Consider the following 24289-nt stretch of genomic DNA (forward strand, 5'->3'; position numbering starts at 1 on the left):
CCGTTCTTGTTTTCGCCCGACCTGATTGGTCGTCACACTTTATCCACACTACACAAAGATATCGCAATTGGTTAATCTGCTGATCGTTGTTTGAATTAAATTCATTAATGGCGATTTGGTGTGTCTATAGCATTTCATTAACATCCAGTGTTTCCCCTAGGTTTACTGGCTTTGGGGGGGGGGGGTTAAGGATTATGGCTCAGGGTTAGGTTTCATCCACAATCTTTTATGCAGGAATGAGGAATAAGTTGTACAAGGAAAGTGACCTAAAAATGACTTCTGCTTGGCATTACATGTAAAATACAAAAAATAAATAAAATTATTAAAATTAATTTGACTTTTCAGGGTGGGTCGGGGGCTCCCGTTGGAGGGGCGGGGCGCCCCTCTCCTCCAAATCAAAAGGTCCCATAGCAACTTCCCAAAATCCAGTTTTCTTGTTTTGTCTGATGAACAGTTCAATGCCCAAAGATATTAACTAAAGACGAAAAAAAGAAAAGCAGCAATCACGTCCTCACATTTGACCGGGTGGAGGTCAGGGTTAGGGTTAGCATCAATAAATCAACTAATCGTTTCAGCTGTAAGAGCACCTTAAGTCCCCAAATATCATATTTCGTATATCAAGGTATGTAAAACTACATACGAGTTTAGATCTATTGGGTTGCAGTACGTTTTGCTTTTTTGTTAATATCACTTTACTTGACAACTACGTCTTTTTAAAACCCGTTTTGAGACATATAATGAACAGAGGAACAAAGACTTTGGACCGAATGATGTTTCCTCGTCTGACCTTAACTGATGCATGGGACCGAGCTTCTGTCGCCGTTTCATGTCGGTCTAACATGAAAGCCCGATAATGGCTCCACACAAGGAAGTCGGCCTGGTAATGACCTTAATGAGGCTGAGATCAGAGCCCCAGGATTTTTCTTCCAAAAATGAGGGAGCCACTATCTTTAGAAAAATAATTGTTCTTTTAAAAATGATGACATCAAAAAAAGAAAAAGGGGAAAAAAGCTCTTTGTTGAGAGTCATAACTCGTCTCTTTGTTTTCTCGCAAACGCACCCAAATGCCTCACGTGTGCTATCGATATGTATACGCTCCGACTCGGGCTCTGCGATGTGACAATATCGTGCGACGATAGAAAATTGTCCAACGTCAGACATCGCACAAGGCTTTTTGGCCCGTGGCACACCATATGGCAAAGAATCATGAGGCCGTGATCTGGATATGAAATGACCTCTACAGGGGCATGAGATTGTAGTCATATCGCACAGCCAATGTTCCCTTAATCAATGATTACAGAAAATAGACGCATGGACTGACGGCGTGGTGAAAAATTGCCAGGTTCCGTTTTAAGTTGAGCAACGGGGCCATTGAGTGATGTATTGTTTCTGTCCTTGTCTGTCACATGGAACAGTCCTTGTGTCCAGTTAGCCTGTGATGGACAAAATGACAGAAGTTAGGCCTGTCACCATTAACTAGTTTCTGTTGCGCGATATATTGTCCCAGAATGATTGCGATAAACAATATTATCGTCATTTTAAGACCACTTTTTTGATACTGAATCATGTGAGCGAGTAGTTTAGGCTTATTGGTCCGAACACGATTTGTGCCGCTGCTGAGAGAAAAGTGATCCAAAGTAGCTCTGCAGCTAACGATTATTTTCACGATCGATTAATCTGTCGATTATTTTCACGATTAATCGATTAGTTGTTTGGTCCATAAAATGTCGTAAAATGGTGAAAAGTGTAGATCGTGTTCCCCAAACCCCCAAGATGATGTTTTATTTTGTCCACACACCAAAGACATTTAGTTCACTGTCACAGAGGAGCAAATAAACCCGAAAATATTCACATTTAAGAAGCTGAAATCAGAGAAATTTTTCCATAAAAACTACTTGAACCATTAATGGATTATCAAAATAGTTGGTGATTAGTTTATTAGTCTAGTTAACTTGAAGACATGGTGTCCTTGGAAAAATACTAAGAAATCCATATTTTCTGACATTTTATAGACCAGACCAGTAATTTCTTAATCATAGGACGAGAACAGATGAGAGGACACAAGCAGCAAGACTTGCTGGACTGCTGTTGACATTGACATTCTTATGTCAACAAACACAGATGTAGACACAATGGCGGTTATTGAGTTCAGTGAAAATGATTTGAGTTCATATTTGTGTATCGTGCGATAAGTCGATAAGTTCTGGCCGGGCCGTGAACCCCGGGTCCTGCGGGAGTCCGACGCACTAACCACTAGACCAACACCACGGAGTTGCAGCGCAACCCGCTAGCACGTCTCTTAGGTGTGATGTTGACAAAACTACGCTTGCCTTGTTGTGTGGTGCGGTCCGCACCACTTTTTTGTTTTCGATTTACAGAGCCTGGGCTGCGTCGGAAAAACCTGGATTTTTTTTAGGCGCGTACACAAAAGCGACAGTTAACTGACGGTGAGGAAATATTCGCTGTTTTTTTACAAAGCGTGCATTTCTTTAGAATCACTTACTGTTCCCTTTAATTACAAGTATAGGAACGGTCAGCATGAAACGAATGACATTGACGCTTTATAGTAAATGTCACCCAGAGGTGTTTCCAATATTTTACTCACTGTTGGTAGTTATTTATTGCAGGACTGTTGGAATAGACCACACCAGTTTTAGCAATTTGTACCATCAAAACGGTTAACCAAGTAAATATGTCCACACAGATCGCTTCAGTGTAATACCCAGTGTTAACCAGGCAGTGACGGTCTAAATTGAAGACACCATTTGCATTATAAGGAATGTAGTGTTCAGAGTTTTTGGAGCATGGCCCATAATAATGGACTAATCGTCTAGATATCTTTCTCTCTTTGATTTGACCGCTCCTTTTCATTTAACCAGTCTTTTTGGGCATCCTCCTACTTTTATGGAAGTATGATACTAAATCACTGGATCGAACAATCACACTGAAAGCTGAAAATCCTGTGTTTACTTGAGAGTCAGCACAATGAAATCAAATTGATAAAGTCATTTGTTTGAAATGGTGCACACATGAATGCGAGAATGTGATGCGACTTGGAATTGTATATTGTGGCCTTATCTTTGTCGGTAACTCTGCCATCTACGTTGTTGGAACCCACTTGCGCACAATGCTTCTCCCAATATCTGATGAACCTGGCCTTAGTCTCTTGTTCTTGTTGATCAGCTCAGTTGAGAGAGGTCAACTGGGCGAGCAGTATACTGTAGGTCAAGTTGATAGTGAATTTGAAGAGAACTATCTCAAATCCTCTGTTGGCCACATGTTCATTTTGAGATTGAATAGGTTACATTGCAGTTAAAAAAATAAAATCATAATTTTTCAATAAAATGCAGTCGCCTGTCAGTACACCAAGACCTGACTTTTGGGTGATGTGCAACAGATTTTCACTTTAACCTATTCTATTTGCATTGCATGGAGGTTTTTGTTCTCTTTTTTTGTTTTCTTCTCTAAAAGTTTAATGGAATGCACTTCTGGTGTTCAAACATTTATCCCAGATACCAGCTCTCTCATGTCGCCATAAATCAAATGACAGTATAATTTCCCTCCAGTCGACAGACACATCCATCGCTTAACCAATTAGGGTTGATTATATTTTTAAACAGAAGCATAAGTAGAGTTTTTTTTCCTTTTTTTTGCCACTTGATCTGAAGGCACAGTTGACACCTCTGGCAGCCTTCAAGCAGCACGAAATTTACTAGCCCCCGAGCTGGTGGGCGGTGTGATTTTCCCAATTTGTTGTCTCCGCATGTCAGCACAACTATTGAAGCAGTCCTTCTCGATAGAGCCCGTCTTTCAATGAGAGCCCCCCCCCCCAACCCCCTTCACTCGATACGTCCAAACCATCGCCAGACTCATCACGTGTGTAGTCAGGCAGAAGAAGTGACAGATTGATTAACTCAAGTCCAATATTGTGTGTGAGTGAGAAGGAAATCCTGCAGTCTGCTGCTACTGCAGCCGCTTGACTGATGAATGCCTACTGATCAGCAGGCCTTGATTACACACACACACACACACACGCACACACCCACACGTGCACACACGCACAGCGCTTTTTGGAGTTGGGTTTTGAGCTTGTGGACAGAAAGCAGCGAGCCCAGCAGGGCCTTTGAAGCTGCATAATCAATGGAACCCTGCAGATGGCCGGTCGTCGGCGAACGTCTGAGCACACAGATGTTGGGCCCTCCACGTTGCTGTGGTCTGTCCTCTGATCTGAGTGGTCCACAGTGGAGGGATAGCTATGACCTTTGGGGCGCAAACGGTATAGCATGCGTATCCCGTCGAAGAATCGACGCGCTGCGATGTGGCTCTATTGAAGGCGGACGCTGACCCGCTGAGGCGCCGGTCGATGTGTCACAGCCAATTTTGCATTTTCCAGGGGAAAGGTGAAGAAAGAGACAGGGAAGGAAATTCTGTGTGCATGTTTTTTTTAGTTTTTTTTTTTATCTTTAACTTCTGTACACAAACATCCAACATGACTGAAGTTTGTCAGACATATAGATTTAAGCCTGACAAATTTGTGGTAGAATTTCAGAAAAGAATGTTATAAAGTAGGGTAGCAAATAAATGTATATTTTCATTGTCAGTATTATTATTATGATTTCAATTGCGTGATCAATAATTTATTCTACAAAACAATTGTGTAAAGGCATTGAACTTACAATTATGTAATAAAAGCTACAAACTCCTCATATTTGAGAAGCCGAAACTCCAAGTGGGACCTTTGTTTTCTTGACACCTGTGCATGACCTAAATGATCAGGTATTAAAATAGTACTTTATTTATTTCCAGGGGATTGTGACATTAGTTTGGCATAGATGCTGAGCAGTGAGACATTTTACATTTTATTCTTCCAATTTCCCTTTCGTAAAAACCCTGCTTCTAGTGCAAGATTTTTTAACTTCACTACCAATTTTGGCGGCTACAACTCATTCATTTTGAACGATTTGGAAATCGTACACAACCTCTCAGGACAACACAATGCTCTGTTTAGGATTTGACTGACATGGTGGTGTTGAAGAATGCACCTTGCGCTCTGCAGCATCTCCCAACAGATCCAACCGGGGGACACTGATGCCTCCTCCACACATTTTTCCACCTTCATTGAAAAAGAATTTCCATCAAAAATCACTATTAAGCACTGTCAAGAGCATGCTAAAGCAACAGGCGATATGACCATAACTGCAAGTCATGACGGCCTATCAGGAAGCTTGATTATTAGCTTAATTATGGCCTTACATGCCAAAAGTTTTCCCTGTCTACACAACAATCTACGTTTCTGAAGATATTCATTATGCCAAATAGTTTAATTTAGCAGAATCTGAGTTTTCAGTGACCTTAAAGGTGACATATTTTGCTCATATTCAGGTTCATACTTTTAATTTGGGTTACCACTTGAAAAGGTTTACATGCTCTAATGTTCAGAAAAGGCATCAGTGTTCTCATACTGCCCAGTCCTGCAGCTCCTCTTTTCACCCTCTGTCCAAGGGTCTTAGGCCCACCTCCCAATGAATCCCAGTTTGCTCTGATTGGCCAGCTGGCCCAGTCTGTTGTGATTGGTCAACCGCTTTCAAAATGTGTAGGAAATGTCATGCCATTTCACCAGAGAAGTAAAGATTCTCAGATTGCAGGCAGGGTTACCCCAAAAGAGTCCAACTGTGACATCACATTTGGAGAGAAATCTGAACCAGTTGTTCAGAGCCAGGCTGTAGGGTTTAGCCAACCCACAAAGAAACTGTTTTTTTTTTTTTTTTTTTACAGTTTGTTGGCCGGCAGGCACCAGATACCCCAAATGTATGTGCACAAACACTGAAAAAGTGATTTATGCATAATGTGTCACCTTTAAACGCAGGTTGCATGAGAATGAAAGAGTAAATTGCCCAGAAAAGCTCTAAAGTTTTAAAAAGTGCCAGTGTTGCTGTGGAAAGCCTGATAAATACACAAAGAAAAGAGCACATGTACTGCACCAATTTCCAAAAAAGCTTTGCCACCAGAAATGATTTAAAGACGCTATAATCACTTTTGAAAATTACACAACCATCGCTCACCAACACATTGTATTTAAACCACTGACTGCGTCAAGGCCAGGGAATATCGAGACAAACCTAAAGGAACTGGACGGTATATTGTCTCTCAAAGGAGAACAAACAACTGTTGCACGATGCAGTCCGTTCACAGTTTTCTGCCACTCAAGCGCTTTGAGTTTCAAGAAAAGCGCTCTGGAAATGTCATGTGTTATAATTATTATTAAATCACCCAGTTTGGCTGCTCTGATTGGCTGCCGGTCTGTTCTGCGTCGTCGTGAAACGCTCCTTGGAAAAACCGAGAAAGTTCACATTCCTCTTTTAAAAATCTTCATTGGAAACTGCCTATAGCGGTTATGTCGGTGTGGGTCAAATTGATCACATCTCGCAGAACACCATATAAGTCATATTTCTATATTCATTCTTCTCCACCTCCAAGTCTGAGTGAAAGCATTACATTCCACTTTTGCAGTGAGAAAGCGGGGACGACCGTTTATTGTAAATGACTGTATTTTTTAGTGCTTTTCTAGTTTTACTGACCACCCAAATGGCTTTACAGCACAGTTGACATTCACCCATTCACACACACTCACACACACACACACACACACACACACATTCATTCGGTTCCTTATCAATCTTGCGATTGAGAACAGGCAGGGTAGGTCGTTACGCAACTGTGGAAGTTCAAAAAGCTTCTACAAACAAGTAGGCCTGAGCGAAATAGAAAAAAAAGGCTTATCGCGATAATTTCTTTCCAATCAGTCGGTATCGATATATAGATAGCACGATATAGATCAAATCACTATTTCTGTCAAGCTCAAAGGTTCCTTTTTCCACTCCTACGTGAGATGTGAAGATATCATTAGGTTAATTTTGGCTTAAATATTTATTTTCTCTCTGAAGTTGAACATGACAAAAGTACTGTCGAACATTGTAGTCTCTCTCTACACTACGCCGTCTCAGAGCAATGTTTACGGACTTTAAATTTGCCAAAATATCTCCACAATACCGATTTCCTCTGACCCACCTTTCCAACAATGTCCTCATCTTCTGAGCCTAGGGCTGGGTCCGTTGGGGTGTCTTCTTAGGCGATTTTTCTATGCAGATTCTGCGTTTTGAGACTTTAATGAGCAAGCAGTAGATACTATCATAAGATACAGTATCTAAAATTCAACATCCATATTGCTTTTCAGTTAATATACAATGTTTGGTTTTATATGTAAAAGGGAGTGTGGTTAAAAAGAGTTAAATGTATTCATGGTCGATCCATTTAGTTGAGAATATTCGCACGGCAAAACATTTAACTTTTTTTTTTTTTACAAGATATGACAATAAATTCTCCATCTAGACTGTGCTATGGGCAGCACGTTGAGAACACCACCCGGCGCATGTGGCGCTTGTTAAACGGCGCATTGCCAACGATTCGTATCAGTCCTGAAAAACCTTTTGTTTTAACAAACGCACGCCTGGCAAAAAAGGCAAAACAACAAGGTGCTTTAGGGAGCCATTGGGCTTTTCATATGGGTGTAAAAAGCTGAGTAGCTGCCTTGTGACTGTTCTCACCCAGGTGCAAAGAGACACTCCGCTAAAGGAAACGTCCAGCATAGCCATTACACTGCAAACCTTCTGCTCACCACGATCACTGGGTGAAAGAATGGACGTAAACACGGCGATCGCACAGCGGTACTCTTTACTTGAGTAGCCAGACAAAGTATAATATTATTAGTCACCAGGGTAACTCCAGTGTAATGGATGGAAGTACACAGTGGGCAATGTAAAGCATGACACGTCTCATCATACACTTAATGCATTCAGAACCATCGATGCCGTGGTCATTACAGTGTTGAAGAGGTTTCGTTGAAGGTACACATGTTGCAGAACAACATGCAGTGTCAAGGTGAGCATGTGTCAGAAGTTATTCCCGCGACTCAACAAGAACAAACGAGAAGTTTAAAACGGTGCTGTTGCGCCACAGAAACTGGATTTACAGGCAATTATTAAACTCTCCCAGTGATTGGTGCAGTAGAGGGCAGATGTCCGAGGTCTAGGAAGAGATAGGTAGCAATAGATGAAGCATTGCCCTCAGGTAAATGTTGTGCACGTAAGAACTTTGCTCCCCCGGCTGTAGAATATAGTTTCACAGTTACTTCATCGGCCATTTCTTCCGTCGGGAAAAGTCCGTGGACTGATGATGCCGCGACCTCCTCTCAGCAAAGGCAGGACTCGGCTCATTATTGGAGGCACGTCGCTTTGTGCGCAAACGCGCGGAGAATCTGAGAAAAATCATTCGGAGTGAAGAGAGGGTCCCTCGGGTGCTTCAAAGGTGCATTGATCGGCGCAGCTTAGAGTTTTTCCTCCGACTCAATTGACCCTATTGATCTGCTGTTATCCTCCCAGCAGGACGAGCTCTGTGCTGTTCATTACTGCGGTCCACCGCTCCGCCTCTTAATTAGCTGGCTTGTCGCCCCGCGGAGGAGGGCCGCTGCACTTAAAGCGGGCGGAGCTGCACAATGGCTCGGAGAGGCTGAATGTCAACCCTGTGCGGGTTACGCAAAGGGGAATGGCTGCTCACGCTGCATACCTGGAGCCGTCTGACCCTGGGAAACAAGGCGGAGAGAAAAGTGTCTTCCTACTGAGAACCTAACTATGTGGCAGGTGTTTACGGAAATGGTTTAACATGCAAGGTGTAGATGAACTGTATTTGAAGATAAGCAGTGGCCTGTGCTTTGGATGAAATCCTCTTTGAGCCTCCTTTTACGACTGGCATGTAGCTCTTGGAAAGCAAGCGTATTCAGCCTTCCCCCCTTTTTTCCCCCAAGAAACGTCTTTTTTATCTCAATTGGTCTTGCAGTCGGAAGCCCCCTCCCCCCCCTCAAGTACAGGTATTTAAAGCTCCCAGCTGCCATGTTTAGGCATGTGTGATGTAACTGGTGGGATTTCAAATGTAATTCTGGTGTCGAGGAGGGACCACTTTCATGAATGTTTGATGAGGCACTAGGCTCTCCGCTCGGACCGCTCCCGACGCTTCCCGGGCCGCCTGCGGTGGAAAGGGCTTTTTAGAGAGAGTCGCCCATCTCCGTCAGTGGCCAGGTGGAAGCCCTCGAGTGCATATGCATCAGGGGGAGGTCGCCACATCCATATGAGTGTGCGAGAACACACATCCATACAGTTGCGTACTGTCTTTAATACACTCCTAACACTCTTTTTTTCCCCCTCCTCTTCTTTTCTCCCCTGTACTCCTCTGGGAGCCAACACGGAACGGTATTGCCTTTTTATTGGACATTTATCCCATTTGGCAGGTCGAGTCGGCCACTTCTCACTCCCACACAATCTTTCAGGCTTTGCGCCAGTCGTCAAACACAGCCTGATACGACCAGGCCCAATTCCATCGCTCATTTATCATTTATTTCGAGTTTCCAGAGCTGGGGTAGGGCCGGTGGGCGTGCCCTGACAGCGAAGCAACAGAGCGTGGTGTCTTACCATCTGGGCCACACTGGGATCGGCAACAACACGAGCGCCTGATCTAGATACATCACTGGCCATCAACGGATTTTAAGACACTCGCTTCTTGTCGGATGGGTGACAGAGTGCTCGCCCCGCAGCGAGCATGATAGCAGGAGCCCCTCCCCACTCTGTGCCGCTCTCTCCCAGCGCACAATATGGACAAAGTCATGCTGCTGTGATTATCACAGCTTGAAGTAGTGCTCAACACAAAGTCTCTTGTAAGAAGAAGTCACACCCTGTAGGCTTTCAAAGCAGCTGTGAAAAAGTTTTTCGTTTTCTGACTTCATGGAGCAAAGTGGCTGCTGTCAACATGAATGACCCTCAGCCGCAATGGATTCTAATTGAGACAAATTTCTCTGTGGGAAGAAAGGCATCAATCTGAGAAGTAGAGTCATTTTCTCATAGACTTCTGTAGAAACTGACTTCTTTTTGCAACCATTGGAGTCGCCCTCTCCTGGTCAATCCATAGAATACAGGTTTTAGGGCACTTCTGCATTGGCTTCACTTTCCCGACCTGGTGACTGCGCCCATTTTCATGAATGAGTCAATGATAATGCAATATATGTTTAGATACTCAAAAACATTATTGATTTTCAATTAATAGTGTTGCGTTTAAGCGCTCGACCGTTAGATAGCTGAGTTATTATTTATCGTCGGCCATTTGATTGTCGCATATCGTGGTGTTCTTTATTTTGTGACAGCTTTGTATCGTAACATATTGAACCTTAACTTCTGTATCATGATTACATATCGTACTGCCGATACACAGCCATAATGCTCAGGGCTCATCATCATGCTTGACATTGTTGAGCTTGTGAGATGACGTGTCGTGCCTTTGTTTGTGCTCCTGTCCCAAAAGTCATATAATTCTTCATCAGGTCAGATGAGGAAGATCCTTTTAGCAGAAAAAGCATTAATAAATGCAATTTTTGAATGTCTTACCTGAGGGATTTGCATCATGTAGTCACTAAATGGAAGAGACTTCTCGTTCAGTGACATCCTTTGGAAAGTTCTTTTGCAAATCCTCTGACTACAGGAATAGTTCTTACATTGGTGTAGTGCTATTTTACTTACAAAACTGCTCTGTAGTAGGTTTGACTCTGAAAACATTTCACGCATAGGCCACACCTGTAAAAGTCTTAACACAATCCAATACAACAGCTGTGGTCACACACACATATATATATACAGTAGAGTACCATCTAAAGATGTAGACAACTTGGGATTTAAGATATTGAAACACATTTAAGATTGTAACGATTCTGAAACCACGATGCAAACGATACAAGATCACGATAGAGGATGATGGAACCACAATACCCCAAGGAAAAATGTCGATTGTGTTTCCCAAACCCCAAGATTGAGTTGGCGATTAGTTTAGTAGTCGATTACTAATCGATTAATCATTAACTGTTGCAGCTCTACATTGCACCTATTTTATTGTCATCCAATTGCAGGCGTCGTGTGACCACAGTGTTTTGGTCCAGTCGTGGCCGAGTCATCGTGCCTGCAGTACAAGTCGGGCTAAATAGATTTAAAATATATGATGAAGTACACTGTGGCTCAGTTTGGAGAATGGTTGCACCCCTAGTCCACAAGCTGATTCCAGTCTGGATATGCTCGGTTCATTTCTGTTCCGGGGTTTACCTCAACATCAGCTGGGATTGTCTCCATCCCCCTCGCAACCCTCAATGGAGCCGCATCCATAACGGATGCATTGAAGATTGTTATACAGATTGTGGATCCTGAGTTTGCGTTAAGAATATTGCTATATGACTCTTTTGTAAGATCGCCCACTACTTCGACACAAATGATGTTTTCATAACCTCTGGATGTGGAGTTAATTCATTTTAGCAGCCCTAAATTTTGGATAATGTATCTGCACTGTACTTCCTGCTGATTGCCGAGCCACTCATATTATTCACTCGTTTTGGGTTAGCTCTCCAAAAGCTTTGTGGGGTTTTAATGGAGGGTTGGGCAAGAGCACAAACTGAGTGAGTGAGTGTGTGATTGAGTGAAGGTTCACTTCTGCTCCTCTGGGTGTTGCAGGGCTCATCCCTGTCCTCCTGGCAACCCCCTCCTGAGACCTGGACTCTGTAAACACATGTCAATGAATTAAAACTGCCGGAGCCCAGCGCTGGTGACGCACCGCGCCGGGTCTCCCTCTTCTCTGAGCCCGGAGCTGCTCTTTCCGTGTCCTAGTCCGCGGGTCTCAGGCAGCTGTAGCTTGTCATCTTTGGGTGCATTTTTAATTCCTCCAGAGCTGTTTAACCGCGGAGCACCTCGGCGGCGCCGGGCATCTGCGCTGCGGTGGGGCACTTCTGTGCATTTATCCCTCCCCGTGCAAAGAGCGCAGACCAGAGGGGGCATGTAAATTTGATGGCGGCCTCCGCTGTTGTTGCCGGCACCCAGGGAGTGCAAAACAGTGAAAAATAGGTCCTCTCTTCTGCAGTTTTCTCTGCATGTTTGAAATATGAATGAGCCTCGCTTTGAGCTCAATTCTATTGTCTGTTTAATACTGCCGCCTCAATGACTGCATGAAATGGCTTCTCTTCATCAATTTGTTGGAGGAGTATGGTTATACAAGTTGTCGGGGTCAGTGAGAGAGCTGATTAGGCAAAGTTATTTGACACAGTAACTTTTCTATGTTGAAGTGGGAGAGCTGTACAAATACGTCAATGTGTCCCTTTTGTTTTCTTTGTTTTTCAGAAATCTCCTGGACAGAGACACGTTCTCCAAGTCCGATCCAAGTAAGCTCGCCTCCAATCACACGCACGCACACACACACGCACACACAAATGTAAACACATGCCAGCTCTCGGCAAGACCCACACACGCCCATATGCACAAACACACACGCACATCTGGACCTTAAACTCTGCAGACAAACAGTAATATCCACAGACAAGCCACTCCACATGCAGGCATTTTTTTGACTCTACAAACTCATGGGCACACACACACACACACACACACACACACACTCACACACACATGCGCGCACGCTCTGCCTCGCTAGTGTGAATCAGTAGACATTTGCATATGTCAGGGGTCATATTCGTCACTGTTCTCGGCTCCCAACGTGAGTGAGGGGAGCCAGATCGTCCTCACACACAAACCACCACTTCCCTCCCACAGGTTGAAGGACACATAACACACACACACACACACGCACATTCCTCACTCCCTTGACCCCAGGGGTTTAATTTGGCAACTGGTCCAGTGGTTTTTAAAGGCCCGCTCTGCAATCTAATAGTAATTTGATGAAATGATGGTTGGACCGAGGAGGTTTTCTCATTTCAGCTAATGGTTTCGTGATCAGCTAGTCCTGGGCAAACACTAGTCCTGGGCAAACACTAGTCCTGGGCAAAAACTAGTCCTGGGCAAACACTAGTCCTGGGCAAAAACTAGTGCTGGGCTAACACTTGTCCTGGGTAAACACTCGTCCTGGGTAAACACTCGTCCTGAGTAAACACTTGTCCTGGGTAGACACTTGTCCTGGGTAAACACTCGTCCTGGGTAAACACTTGTCCTGGGTAAACACTCGTCCTGGGTAAACATTAGTCCTGGGCAAATATTAGTCCTGGTTAAACACTCGTCCTGGTTAAACACTCGTCCTGGGTAAACACTAGTCCTGGTTAAACACCAGTCCTGGACAAACACTAGTCCTGGGCAAACACTAGTCCTGGGCAAACACTAGTCCTGGTTAAACACTCGTCCTGGGTAAACACTTGTCCTGGGTAAACACTTGTCCTGGTTAAACACCAGTCCTGGAAAGACACTAGTCCTGGGTAAACATTAGTCCTGGTTATCAAACCTTGAAAACTATCAAGTACCAAAAACTGGCATGTAGAGAACATATTCAAGATCTTCTTTAGCTATGGCAGGATCAGACTACACAATATCTCCCAAATAATAACCTCACAATGCACCTCCTCAGTTCTGAGCATACACACAAGTGAGAGAGAAATGATGTTTCATTTCATCTTAGTGAACCTGTTATTCAGTCTAACTAACACCCCCAGGTCAGGAGCCCTGCACCAAATCAGTCACATAAGTCATACCTTCACAAGACCCACAAGTGACAGACGGCAAGCTATGATTGGTATGATCGCCAAGTCACCACGAGAATTTATGACACAGTGATCGTCATCATGTCTGACAGTGACCATCTCAAAAAACAAATAACGTGTAATCTATTCTGATCCTGGGATTATTCTTTCGCCGGTAGTTTCTGATCTAAATCAGGCCAATTTTGGTTCTTGTGTGGCTGCTTGTGTTTTGACATCATTTGGAATTTTTGAGAAGTTTAGCCTTTTTGATTTGGAAAATGAATGATGTTTGCCCATCAGCCCTATTGTCAAACAAATATGAAATAAAACCTGGCCTCGCTGAACGCCAAGGACAGATCCTCTCCTGCATACTCAGATTTGAAAGTAGCTCCTTGCCGTTTTCATATGTAGTTCCCGCTTTGTTTCCTGTAACAGATTGTGGCATTCCTCCAAAACTAAACACGATGGGAGGAAAATACTCTGAGTTATGATGAAATAATAAAGTTGAACTATCACTATATTTTATTTTTTGTTTTTGTTTGAGCGTTGATGATTTTGTGCCCACCAATAATTGATCAGCTCCATGAGTCGCAGACTGGACCTTTTGAGTGTCAGACGGTGGGAGAGGAGGATGAGCATCCCATGCCCGCCCCAAACATTTATGCAAGGAGGCACTTGTGCTGCGTCCATGTCTCTGCTCTGCTGACAGCACTGGCCCCAGTCACACAGCATTAGATCGCCTCAGCAGAGCCACACACACACACACACACACACACACACGCGCAAAAAGTGCACACATCCAGGGCCTCAGGCGGGCTCACGTACCATATTCATATTAGCTTATGAGGCTGGACAATCCAGTGTTTCTGTTTTTTTATCTGCATGTTTGCGTGCGCTTGTACGTGTGTGCTTTTTTTCTTTTTGTGCCATTGTTCCTTCGGTGCATGAACGAGGATGCGCTTTGATCGGTGTGCTTCAGCAGATTGGAAAAGGGCAGTAGGCAGACAGCACCGCTGTCAAAGTGGGCACCGCCAGTATCTCCCACATTCGAAAAAGGGGTTTCGGCGGTGCTATTGTCGAGATCCTGCCCTCATCATCAGCATGATGAATAGGGAGAGTTGAAAGTGCGCCGGCTCTGATGCAGGCATGCATCGCTATTTACAGGCGTGCGATTGATATTGCGCTTTATTTCCTCGCACAATTATGCTGGACCATGTGTCATCCGATGCTACACGCCAAGATTAAAGGATAGCGGTACATGCAACCAGCTGAGCCCCAGCCCACTGCACATCATCCACAATGCAGCAACTCCTGACCGTGGGGATGTTGTGCAGATGTTATATATGTCAAAACGTGGTCACTTTGTGGACTTCTGCCACCAAGGCAGTCGCGTGGATACTAAGGATGCTTGTACTTTGTGTTTGCATTCAAAAACAGTGTGACATTTAAACACAGCAATGAGTCAGAAAAACCAAGTAAAAAAACCATCAGTTTTCTGCAAAATGTTACCAATAACAAAATGTATCTGGGCTCAACATGAGCGTCATTCTAATAGATTAAAATGTCAGTTTTGAGAGAGAAAAAATCAGATAGGGCCAGCGATTTTGAAAACAAGGATGATTCTCCCTCACAATCACAACCGCTAATGAGTCCATGATTAAATAAAAAAAAAAAGGAAAAGTCATTTCGTCAGTCGGCGGTAGCTCATACATAAACGTAGGCATAAATTTACAGTTATTCGCTGTTGTAATTAATGATGAGGCTGGTCGCTACCAAAGAAACACTCAGGTTCGGGTTGTGTTTCTTTGGTGTGGATCTTGACAGAGCGTTTGTGTTTTTTCCAATGGGTGTAAGAGAGCATGTAATCTGTCAAAAGAAAACTGCTTTCACTGCAGTGCTGGGCTTCCGCACTCCATTCTTTGCTCGACACCGGTCATGGGGAAAATGTGATTAAATTTACATCAACGATAGAGTTTGGAAATCGTTCACCGCGCACTACAACAGGCGTGAACAAGCAAAGACCAACTAACCACGGGCCATCTTACCACCGTGCATTATGTATTACCTCTAGCGTCTAGTATTTTTTTTCTTCACAGCTCTCACACATAATTTCCTGTGAAAAACGAGACAATAACTTTCATGCAATTGGATAGAGCGAGGACGGAGAGATATTTGTTTTGGCTTTGGCAAAGACGTTCCTCTGCTTTTCTCGAGGCGTATTTGGAGATTATTTCCAAGGGATTGCGGCCTGATCGCATCAACCATTAGAATTTAACAGCAGCCGTATTAGTTTTAAGTGTGTAGTTAGATGTGTTGTTCTGGATATCAGTATTTCTAGGTAGCAAAAAAACAGGAAGAGAGAATTATTAAATGACTCCTGTCTTCATTAGAGCACTTGTTTCAGGTTTGTCATATTGGATTGAATTGCACCAGCCGCTTACAAGTCCCGTACAATTTCAGTGTTCCTAATGACTTGGTAGTTGCTTGCTAATTTTTAAATTAGTGATAACTCAAAAAGGTTGCACCATAAAAACTTACTACTGAATAAATCTACAGCACCATCAGCTAAATTAACCGAATAATGTGTCCCATTCACAAGCTGCCAAGGGACAGTTTCATTTAGTGCCAGTCCTGTAAATGTATATTAGTGGCGACTGTGACCAGTTTACAATAATAATTATGTAATTAACAATGATACTGTGTCATTTTGCAGATATATTGACCATAGTCCATTACCACTTTAACTCTTCAATCTACATGGATTAACGGCTATCTTAATGCTGCTGGGGATATTAGCAGGCTTGTAATGCAAGCGTCCTTTGTAAATGTAGGTGTTTGTCATTTATGTTGCCTTCAGATGTTTTGGGAGTATGACAGGGGAATATATGAGGTAACTTAATGGGAACTAACACTTGGTTTGGTAATATTACTAGTTATGTAGTTAGTCAACCTAATAAGGAACTGTCAATGCTGTGAAAAGTTTCATTTGATTTCATATAGTTTTAAAGGAGACATATTATTTTCGTATTCAGGTTCATAATTTTAAATTTGGGTAATTACTTGAAAAGGTCTACATGTTCTGATGTTTGGAGAACACATCCATTTCCTCATACTGTCCATTCTGTCTGCTCTGATTGGCCAGACGGCTCACTCTGTTTTGATTGGTCAATGACTTCCAGCTCGTGTAGGAGGTGTCGACAGGCCAAGAATGAGCTTGTTCATTTGTTCACTGCTTGCACATGCGTATTGTCACGTCTCCGGGAATTCCACAGCTGGCGGGCAAAGACGTAACATCTCACATATTTCCTTTAATTTCACACTTTAAAAGCGTTTTAAATGCTGTTTAATTTAAATCGGGTTACGGTTAGGGTTGAGGTTAGGTTAAGGGTCTGTTGTCGGCGCATACTTAAGTTAACTTTTTCGAACCTATCACAATGAACAATATATTAGTTTTAAAAAACAAATAATCACAACGATCAAACAAATGATCACTACATCTACATTCTTTCGCTCTTTCTGACACATTTTAATATCTGCCACTGTCAGAAGAAAGGGAAAACTCCGGAGCAGAAGGTGACGACGATGCACCTATTACGCTGGTTGCCAACAAAAAACGACGAAGAGTGTACAACCAATCACGTTGGTGAATCTCTCATCGTGTTCTGGCCCTAGAGCTCAGTGTACCTGGCTTTGTTGGGCTGTCAGATTAGCCGCTAGTCATGCCCTATGTACTTCTGTACGGAAGGAAGTATCAACCAGGTTACTGACAAGGCATTTCCTGAGCTTCAGTATCAGTGTTTACTGCCGGGGATAGCAGCTCACTTTACCGCCGACAATGGGCTTTTTAACTCTGCAGACCTTTTTACATACACCAAAAAACTCACATAACACAGAAGGAAAAAATTGAAAAAGCATATTAAGTCTTCTCCAAACACAGCGCATCACAGGGTATTTGACAACACAGGATGATGAGGACGAGTAATCGGGACACAGTATCATCAAACAACATGATTTGGAAAACATAAATTAATTATATATTATAAAAGAAAATATACCCCTTTGCATCATTATTACACAACATTATATTACTAACCATATTCCATTACGTCTTTTACTCTTCTTTATAAATGTCTTATATATTTTTATAAGAACCTAACGTTGGCCTTGCCAGTTTGTCCAGTTAGTGTGTAATAATGTATAATAATGCAACCTTTTGCACCTGGTAGTTATTGGGTGTATATTTAGTACTAACACATCTTTACTTTGGTTGTGCCTCCGATTTTAATTACTGAATAAAATTTTACTCATCTTTTTCATGCTTAATTCACAAAGAGCACGTGCCCTTTTTTAACTTAATGATGTGTAAACTACTAATGAATACTTCCTGGACATTATAACTTGACTAAACTTAAACCTAAAATCTACAATTGATAATTCAATTGAGATGTCTTTTGCAATAGAGACCTGGATCAGCAGAAAAAAATAACACAAGATAGACACAGGAGTTACAATAAACATAATATATTTTTTTTCAGACAATGACAAAAAAATAACCTAAAAATGCCTTATCTTGCAAATTCAAACAATTTGAACTCCACTTTATTCATAACAATCCATAGTCCATGTCCTACATTAGCATTTCCCACCACTCCACCACCCAATGTTTCATTATGTGAACGTCTTACCTGTTAAAACAGATTTACAAGTGTGGGGTCCCAGGGGTTTTTCAGAGTGGTGAGTCTCTGCCATGTGACAGGCGTATGTGAATACAGTAACGGCTGCTAGAATGCAAATGAAATGTCATTTTAGTGCCAGCTGATTGCTCTGTTGGTGCTGGTGGTCCGTCATCAAAAAAAAAAAAACACACCCAAGACTGCCTCAAATGGATACGCTCGGATGCCAATGAGGAGGACTCCCTGTCCCTCCCCCTCCTCCCCCTCTGAAATATCACCACGCTGCAAGGCAAAGTTCTAGTGACATTTAATTAGAGCATTTTCCTGTCATGTTGCGATCTGGGGAAGGAAAAACGCTCTTAGCCTCTCTGCATTGTTTGTTACTGTTAAATACTCTTCAGTCAGTCTAACCCTCCTATCCCCCCCCCCCCCCCCCCCCCCCCCCCCCCCCCCCCCCCCCTCATTTCTAATTCAACAGTTTGTGTGCTGTACACTCAAGGAATAGCCAACCGGGAATGGAGAGAGGTGAGTACAGGAGTGGGGTGTGTTGGGATTATTTATAACCAGTCAGTGCCTCCAAGGGTGTGGAATGGCAGCAGCGTTGTGCAAGCTCATACTCAAGGAAAACTATGAGATATTGACAGACCTGTGAGTTGGCTTACAGTATCTGCTGGGTAAAAATAAAACCATGCTGTTTTTCCCCCCCCCCATGAAAATGCCAGATTAAGCCTCCTTGATCAGTGCGTTAGTTTGAATTCATCACATGTAATTCAGCTCACTCTTGTTGTTGTGTTCACCGGTTTTATGCGGAGCCACTGCACAGTGACCAGCAGGCCTTTCTTTTCAGGAAGTGTAGAAATGTTGAGTGACATTGCTGCGTCAGTTGTGATTCAATGGAAAACGCTTGTGTGAGAATAGTAACGTGTCACGTATGGAATGCCCAATCTGGGACCCGGGATGTCGAAATCCTATTTATTGTAAATTTACTGTGTCGGTGTTGTGCATCCGTCTGGGTTTATGTGAATATGCCTTGTAGAAGAGGTCTAATTCCCCTTGGCTCTCCATCATCAAGTCTCTCTCAGATCAGGAGCTCATTTCACAAACTCAATTTCTGAGCACTGCTTTAGACGCAGCTCACAAATAGTGGTCTGCAGCTTCACTTATGACTAAGTCACACATGTCTGTCCAGCTCTTATATGCGGAAAGTGAAGGGAAAAAGGAAGTAGTATGATCATTTGCACCAAAATCTACAAACCATTAATATGTCGTATTTTAATACTAAGTTTGGTATGAATCGTCTCAGTAATTTTTGTGTATTGTTAGCGGATGTGAAAGTACAAGCCAACGCAATTGTTGCCAAATCTGGTTTCCTGTAGGTCTTATCACACTCATTTCTCCTATGAGTTTAAACATGATACTGGACATTTAGTTTGATTTAATTTAATTTAATTTAATTCGAGCATGTAAAATTCAACAACACCAAAAAAAGACAACAGCAGTTGTTGAAAACATATCCAACAAAATAGAAGAAAAAAGGGGAAGAGGTAACAATTCATTTCATTGGCCAATTTCCTGAATTTGCATGTGCAAAAAGAGCAGGGAGAAGTATAAACTTATTTAATCCTACCCCTTGATAATTAAATCATTATTTACAATAACTCAATTAGAATTATGGAGCTTGACATACCTGTCACTTATCACACCCACAGTTACCTATTTACAGTTAAATACAGTTCATGATTTACATAGCTATGCACATAGAACCTTAATTGTCTTGAAGACAGAGCAATATATAAGCATATACACTTTTGCATATATAGATACGCATACCAAACATACATATATACATACATATACACGCACTTGGTGATCAAAGCCCTTCTTCATCCCATCATTTGGCATTTAAATACTCGTATGTTAGCTATGTTCATACTGTCAATAAGTGAAAGCATATTTGACTAAATTACTTATTTTACAAAGCTAGAAGTTACCACATGGCCTTTGCCTGGATTGTATTGTGTTATACAAGTGTTTCTCTATTTCTGGTCACTCAGTTTTAAGTCAGTTAAATGAGTATTGATTATTGGCGCTAACCAAGTGTCCCCTGACCTGCTTCTTTTTCTAGTTTTGCAGGACAGAAGTCATAGACAACACCCTCAACCCTGACTTTGTCCGCAAATTCATCTTGGACTATTTCTTCGAGGAGAGGCAGAATCTACGCTTTGACCTGTGAGTTAACAGTTGACTTGTGTGTGTGTGTGTGTGTGTGTGTGTGTTGTGCAGGCGTGGGTGAAGTCCCGCTCTGTGTGGACATTTTAACACATTTATGCTTTTGATAAAATTTTCTTCAGTATTTTTAATAAAAGTGAAAGTGTTAATGCTGTTCTATCACCTAAGAAAGTGACAAATTTATTTTTTGACAGCAGATGCAGGACATTGGTGTTTTGATGATGCATCATTCGTACACATATTTTATTAGGAGCACCTTTTTTCATCCAATCAGCCAATCAAGTGGCAGCAGTGCAAGACATATACAGTCACACAGATAAAGGTCATGAGCTTCATGTTCTCATCAAACACCATGATGGTGTTTGGAAACTTCTCATCTCCTTCGCTTTTTTATTTTTTTTTACAGTCAACAGTCTCTAGAGTTTTAACTTTTTAAACTGAAAAGACTTCAGTTTGACGCCCTCTCACATCTAAAGGCAATTTGTCATTGGTCACAGAGTTTTTAGTCGCAGTCTAGCCACCAGCAGCTTTTAGTCCGAGTGTGTGTGTGCAATGGTCTGTACAGAAAACATAAGCCAACTAGAAAAAGAGAAGACGCTGCAGAATGTGGAGACGACGGGAATACTCTGCTGCACCATCGCATGGAGCCTCGAACGCCGCGGGTTTCGTAAAATACCCGGTCGCTCTGGCCCCGTTCGCACAACCAGGTGGTTACGAACACCGCGGCGCTCGAGGCTTCCCCGGAATCTCCATGCGATGTTGCAGCATGTACTCCCCGACCCCTACACACTCTTCTGCTTCCTGATTGGTTCTGGAAAGAGCTCACCTATTGGTTGTAGACAATGTTCATGTCACCATCTGCGTGAGTGAAGACTTAAAAAAACTTACGATAATAGTAAACACGGTTGATATTATAACGGAACGTCAAGACGAAGAAAAAAAGACTCAAAACAGCTTAGATGACAACCTTACGCCAAACGGTCGAGATGACGGGAGCGCGCCTCAACTCCGACAATGGAAATCTGTCTACGACAGTGAAATCTTCCTCCCTCTCAACCGCTCAAGTATGCCTGCACACACACGTGTGAGCGTACATGAGTAAAACTGTGTATAATTTTCTATTCATGATATAATTTTTGTGCCAGCAGAATATATTTCCCTGTGCTCCGTATCTCAAGTTGCTGGAAAAAAACGTAACCTGGTCTGGCAAATCTGGACTTCTGCAGAGGCAGCAGATGGTACAGGGTCAGAATTTGGCAGCAACGGCACAAATCCATGTTCTCCTGACACACTTTGGGCCTTGTACTACCAATCAGCTATCATTTGGAAACCACGGCCTGTCAGAGTATTGCAGAAGAACATGCGCATCCCTCTATGACTACAATTAAAGATTCCCAGTCGTCTTTGAGTTTGTGTTGTGTGAGGGAAAAGCAGCTAGTCAAGGAATTGGAGACGGTAACATTCGCCAGTTTGGCGTCGGTGCACTGGCCTAAAAGTTCACGACGCCATTTCCCCAGCTCGAAAATTGCCCTGTGCAGTGGCTAAAAATTTGGGATTAACTTGGAATGTTTTGTTTCTAATACCTCTGAATCCATCAAATCTGATTGTAACTACCAGTATCAACAAAAATCTATACAAAGACAACAGAGCTATTAAAGTGTTAACCTAAATATTTATCTATTTTGTAGCAGGTTAATGATAATAGAGCAAAATCTGAGCTATATTATAAGTAAGTACATACACTCAAAATACTGACAATTTGGAACAATTTGACTTCCTCCAGTTCTGCCAGCTCTGCAGCAGCTTGGGGGTTCTTCATAATTTTTTGGTTGTTATCAACTTTCAGCTTCTTAACTTTGGTTTCTAAATTCACAGTACTGTTAATTCGTTGCTAAGTTCATTTTTTTTTGACATCACATCGCTGAAGTTGTGTATTCCAGCTGGTTTGGTGGATTGGCAACACTGCTCGTTTTGCTCATTAGTAGGAAAGTGAGTGACATGGTGCATGTAAAGTGAATGTCCTACTGTACAATTAGCAATTTGGTTCATTAGGGGTTTGGGTTTTTGAGACAGATCAATTCTGGTGTGTGAAAGAAAAGCATTTATTGCAGCTAATAATATAATACAGTATGATCCATCTGTATTTTGAAGCATAGTGCTGTTCAGAGTAGTCACATTTCCTCATGTAGTCATAACAAGTTGACCTGTCCAAGTGATTATGATAATCTGGATTTTTTTTTTCTATTGTGTTCCAGCCTCATGCATATTCTCTGTGTTTTCCGATGATAGCTCATGAAATATGGAACAAGTCTTTAGTTTGTTTACTTGTTGGCCTGTCAGCAGGGCCTCATGCTGCTAACAGGCTGTGGGAGGTCACAGTGAAGGTGAAGGGTAGATGTGAGATGTGTGTACGTGCGTGCGTGTGTGTGTGTGTGTGTGTGTGTGTGTGTGTGCGTGCGTCCGTGTTTGTATGTGTTTGCCATACAAAGTGTCTATACATTGGCGTGTAAGCATGTGTGTGTAGTATGGTGTGTGCATATATTTGTGTGTTTGGACATTTGTTTTGTTTTGTCTCTTTTCTCAATAGGACTAGTGACTAGTACGAATTAGGGCTGCAACCAACGATTTTTTTCATAATCGATTAATCTGTCGATTATTTTCTCAATAAAATCGATTAGTTGTTTGATCATAAAATGATAGAAAATTTGTCGATTGTGTTTCCCATATCAGAAGATGATGTTTTGTTTTGTCCACACAAAGATATTTAGTTTCATGTCACAGAGGAGCAAAGAAACCAGAAAATATTAACATATAAGAAGCTGAAATCATAGAATTTTGACTTTTTTTCCCCATAAAAACTATTTGAACCGATTAATTGATTATCAAAATACTTGGCGATTCATTTAGTAATAGATTACTAATCAATTAATCGATTAACTGTTGCAGCTCTAGTATGAATGACTGGTGTGATATTTGGTGTTTTGACTAAATGGATATTTAATATTTACGGGCGTGTGTATATTGTGTGCGTTTTAGTGCAGACTTTGAGACCTTAAAAGTTGCTAAAGAGTGGAGAGGAGGGATGTAGGATGTTTGGTTGTGTGTGTGTGTGTGTGTGTGTGTGTGTGTGTGTGTCTGTGTGTGTGCGTTCAGTCCGCCGACTCCCTGCATGACTTGTGGGTGAGCATCAGGCCCCATTAGTGTCTGCTGGGCTGATGACCCTGTGATCACTCACAGCGATGACGGCTGACACACACACACGCACACACACACACACACGCACACACGCGTGCCTGCCCTCAGAACAATAAGATAAATGTCCAAAAACTCACACACACACACACACACACACACAGAATTGCTCATGCACAGACACACATTCACACTTCTCAGGCACTTCTTTTGCACTCCGGTCGAGTTGCAACATGCACGTGCGCACGAACACACATTTCCGAGATCTGCCATAGCAGAACCAGTGGTTACTTCTGCTACTCTGTCCTGAGGTCTGGAAAATCTTTACACTGTAGCTCCCGCAACTCCCGCAGCCAATCATCACCTCCGCCTCCCTCACTTCCACTGGCTTCACATCCCTTCAGGACATCCGCCGACTGACAACGCCGGCTGAGCTGCCTGCACACTGCCGGCACGGCTGCTACCGAACCAACCCACGCTCTCTTTCGCACAAGGACCCCAGGGCCACGACGCACTTTGCTTCCTCCGCTGCTATCCTTGCCTGGAAATCCTGTTAGCCCCCATCACACTGCCGGCCGTGCTCAGTGCTCCTTTTTAG

The 24289-nt window shown here is 42.6% G+C and overlaps 1 protein-coding gene across 2 annotated transcripts in view; it reads left to right on the top strand.

Moving 5' to 3' along the window:
- LOC118315733 (copine-8-like) overlaps positions 1-24289 on the top strand; it is a 58313-nt gene that overhangs the window by 2418 nt on the left and 31606 nt on the right. For both annotated transcript variants that reach the window (XR_004794921.2, XM_035643253.2), the window contains exons 2-4: positions 12255-12295; positions 18749-18795; positions 20396-20499. Coding sequence is in view for 1 of the 2 variants with exons in the window: in XM_035643253.2 (XP_035499146.2) it covers positions 12255-12295; positions 18749-18795; positions 20396-20499 (192 nt within the window). In the remaining variant the exon portion in view is untranslated. The remainder of the gene's footprint in view (positions 1-12254; positions 12296-18748; positions 18796-20395; positions 20500-24289) is intronic.

The sequence above is a fragment of the Scophthalmus maximus genome, chromosome 7, assembly GCF_022379125.1.
Source record: "Scophthalmus maximus strain ysfricsl-2021 chromosome 7, ASM2237912v1, whole genome shotgun sequence".
Classification (NCBI taxonomy): domain Eukaryota; kingdom Metazoa; phylum Chordata; class Actinopteri; order Pleuronectiformes; family Scophthalmidae; genus Scophthalmus; species Scophthalmus maximus.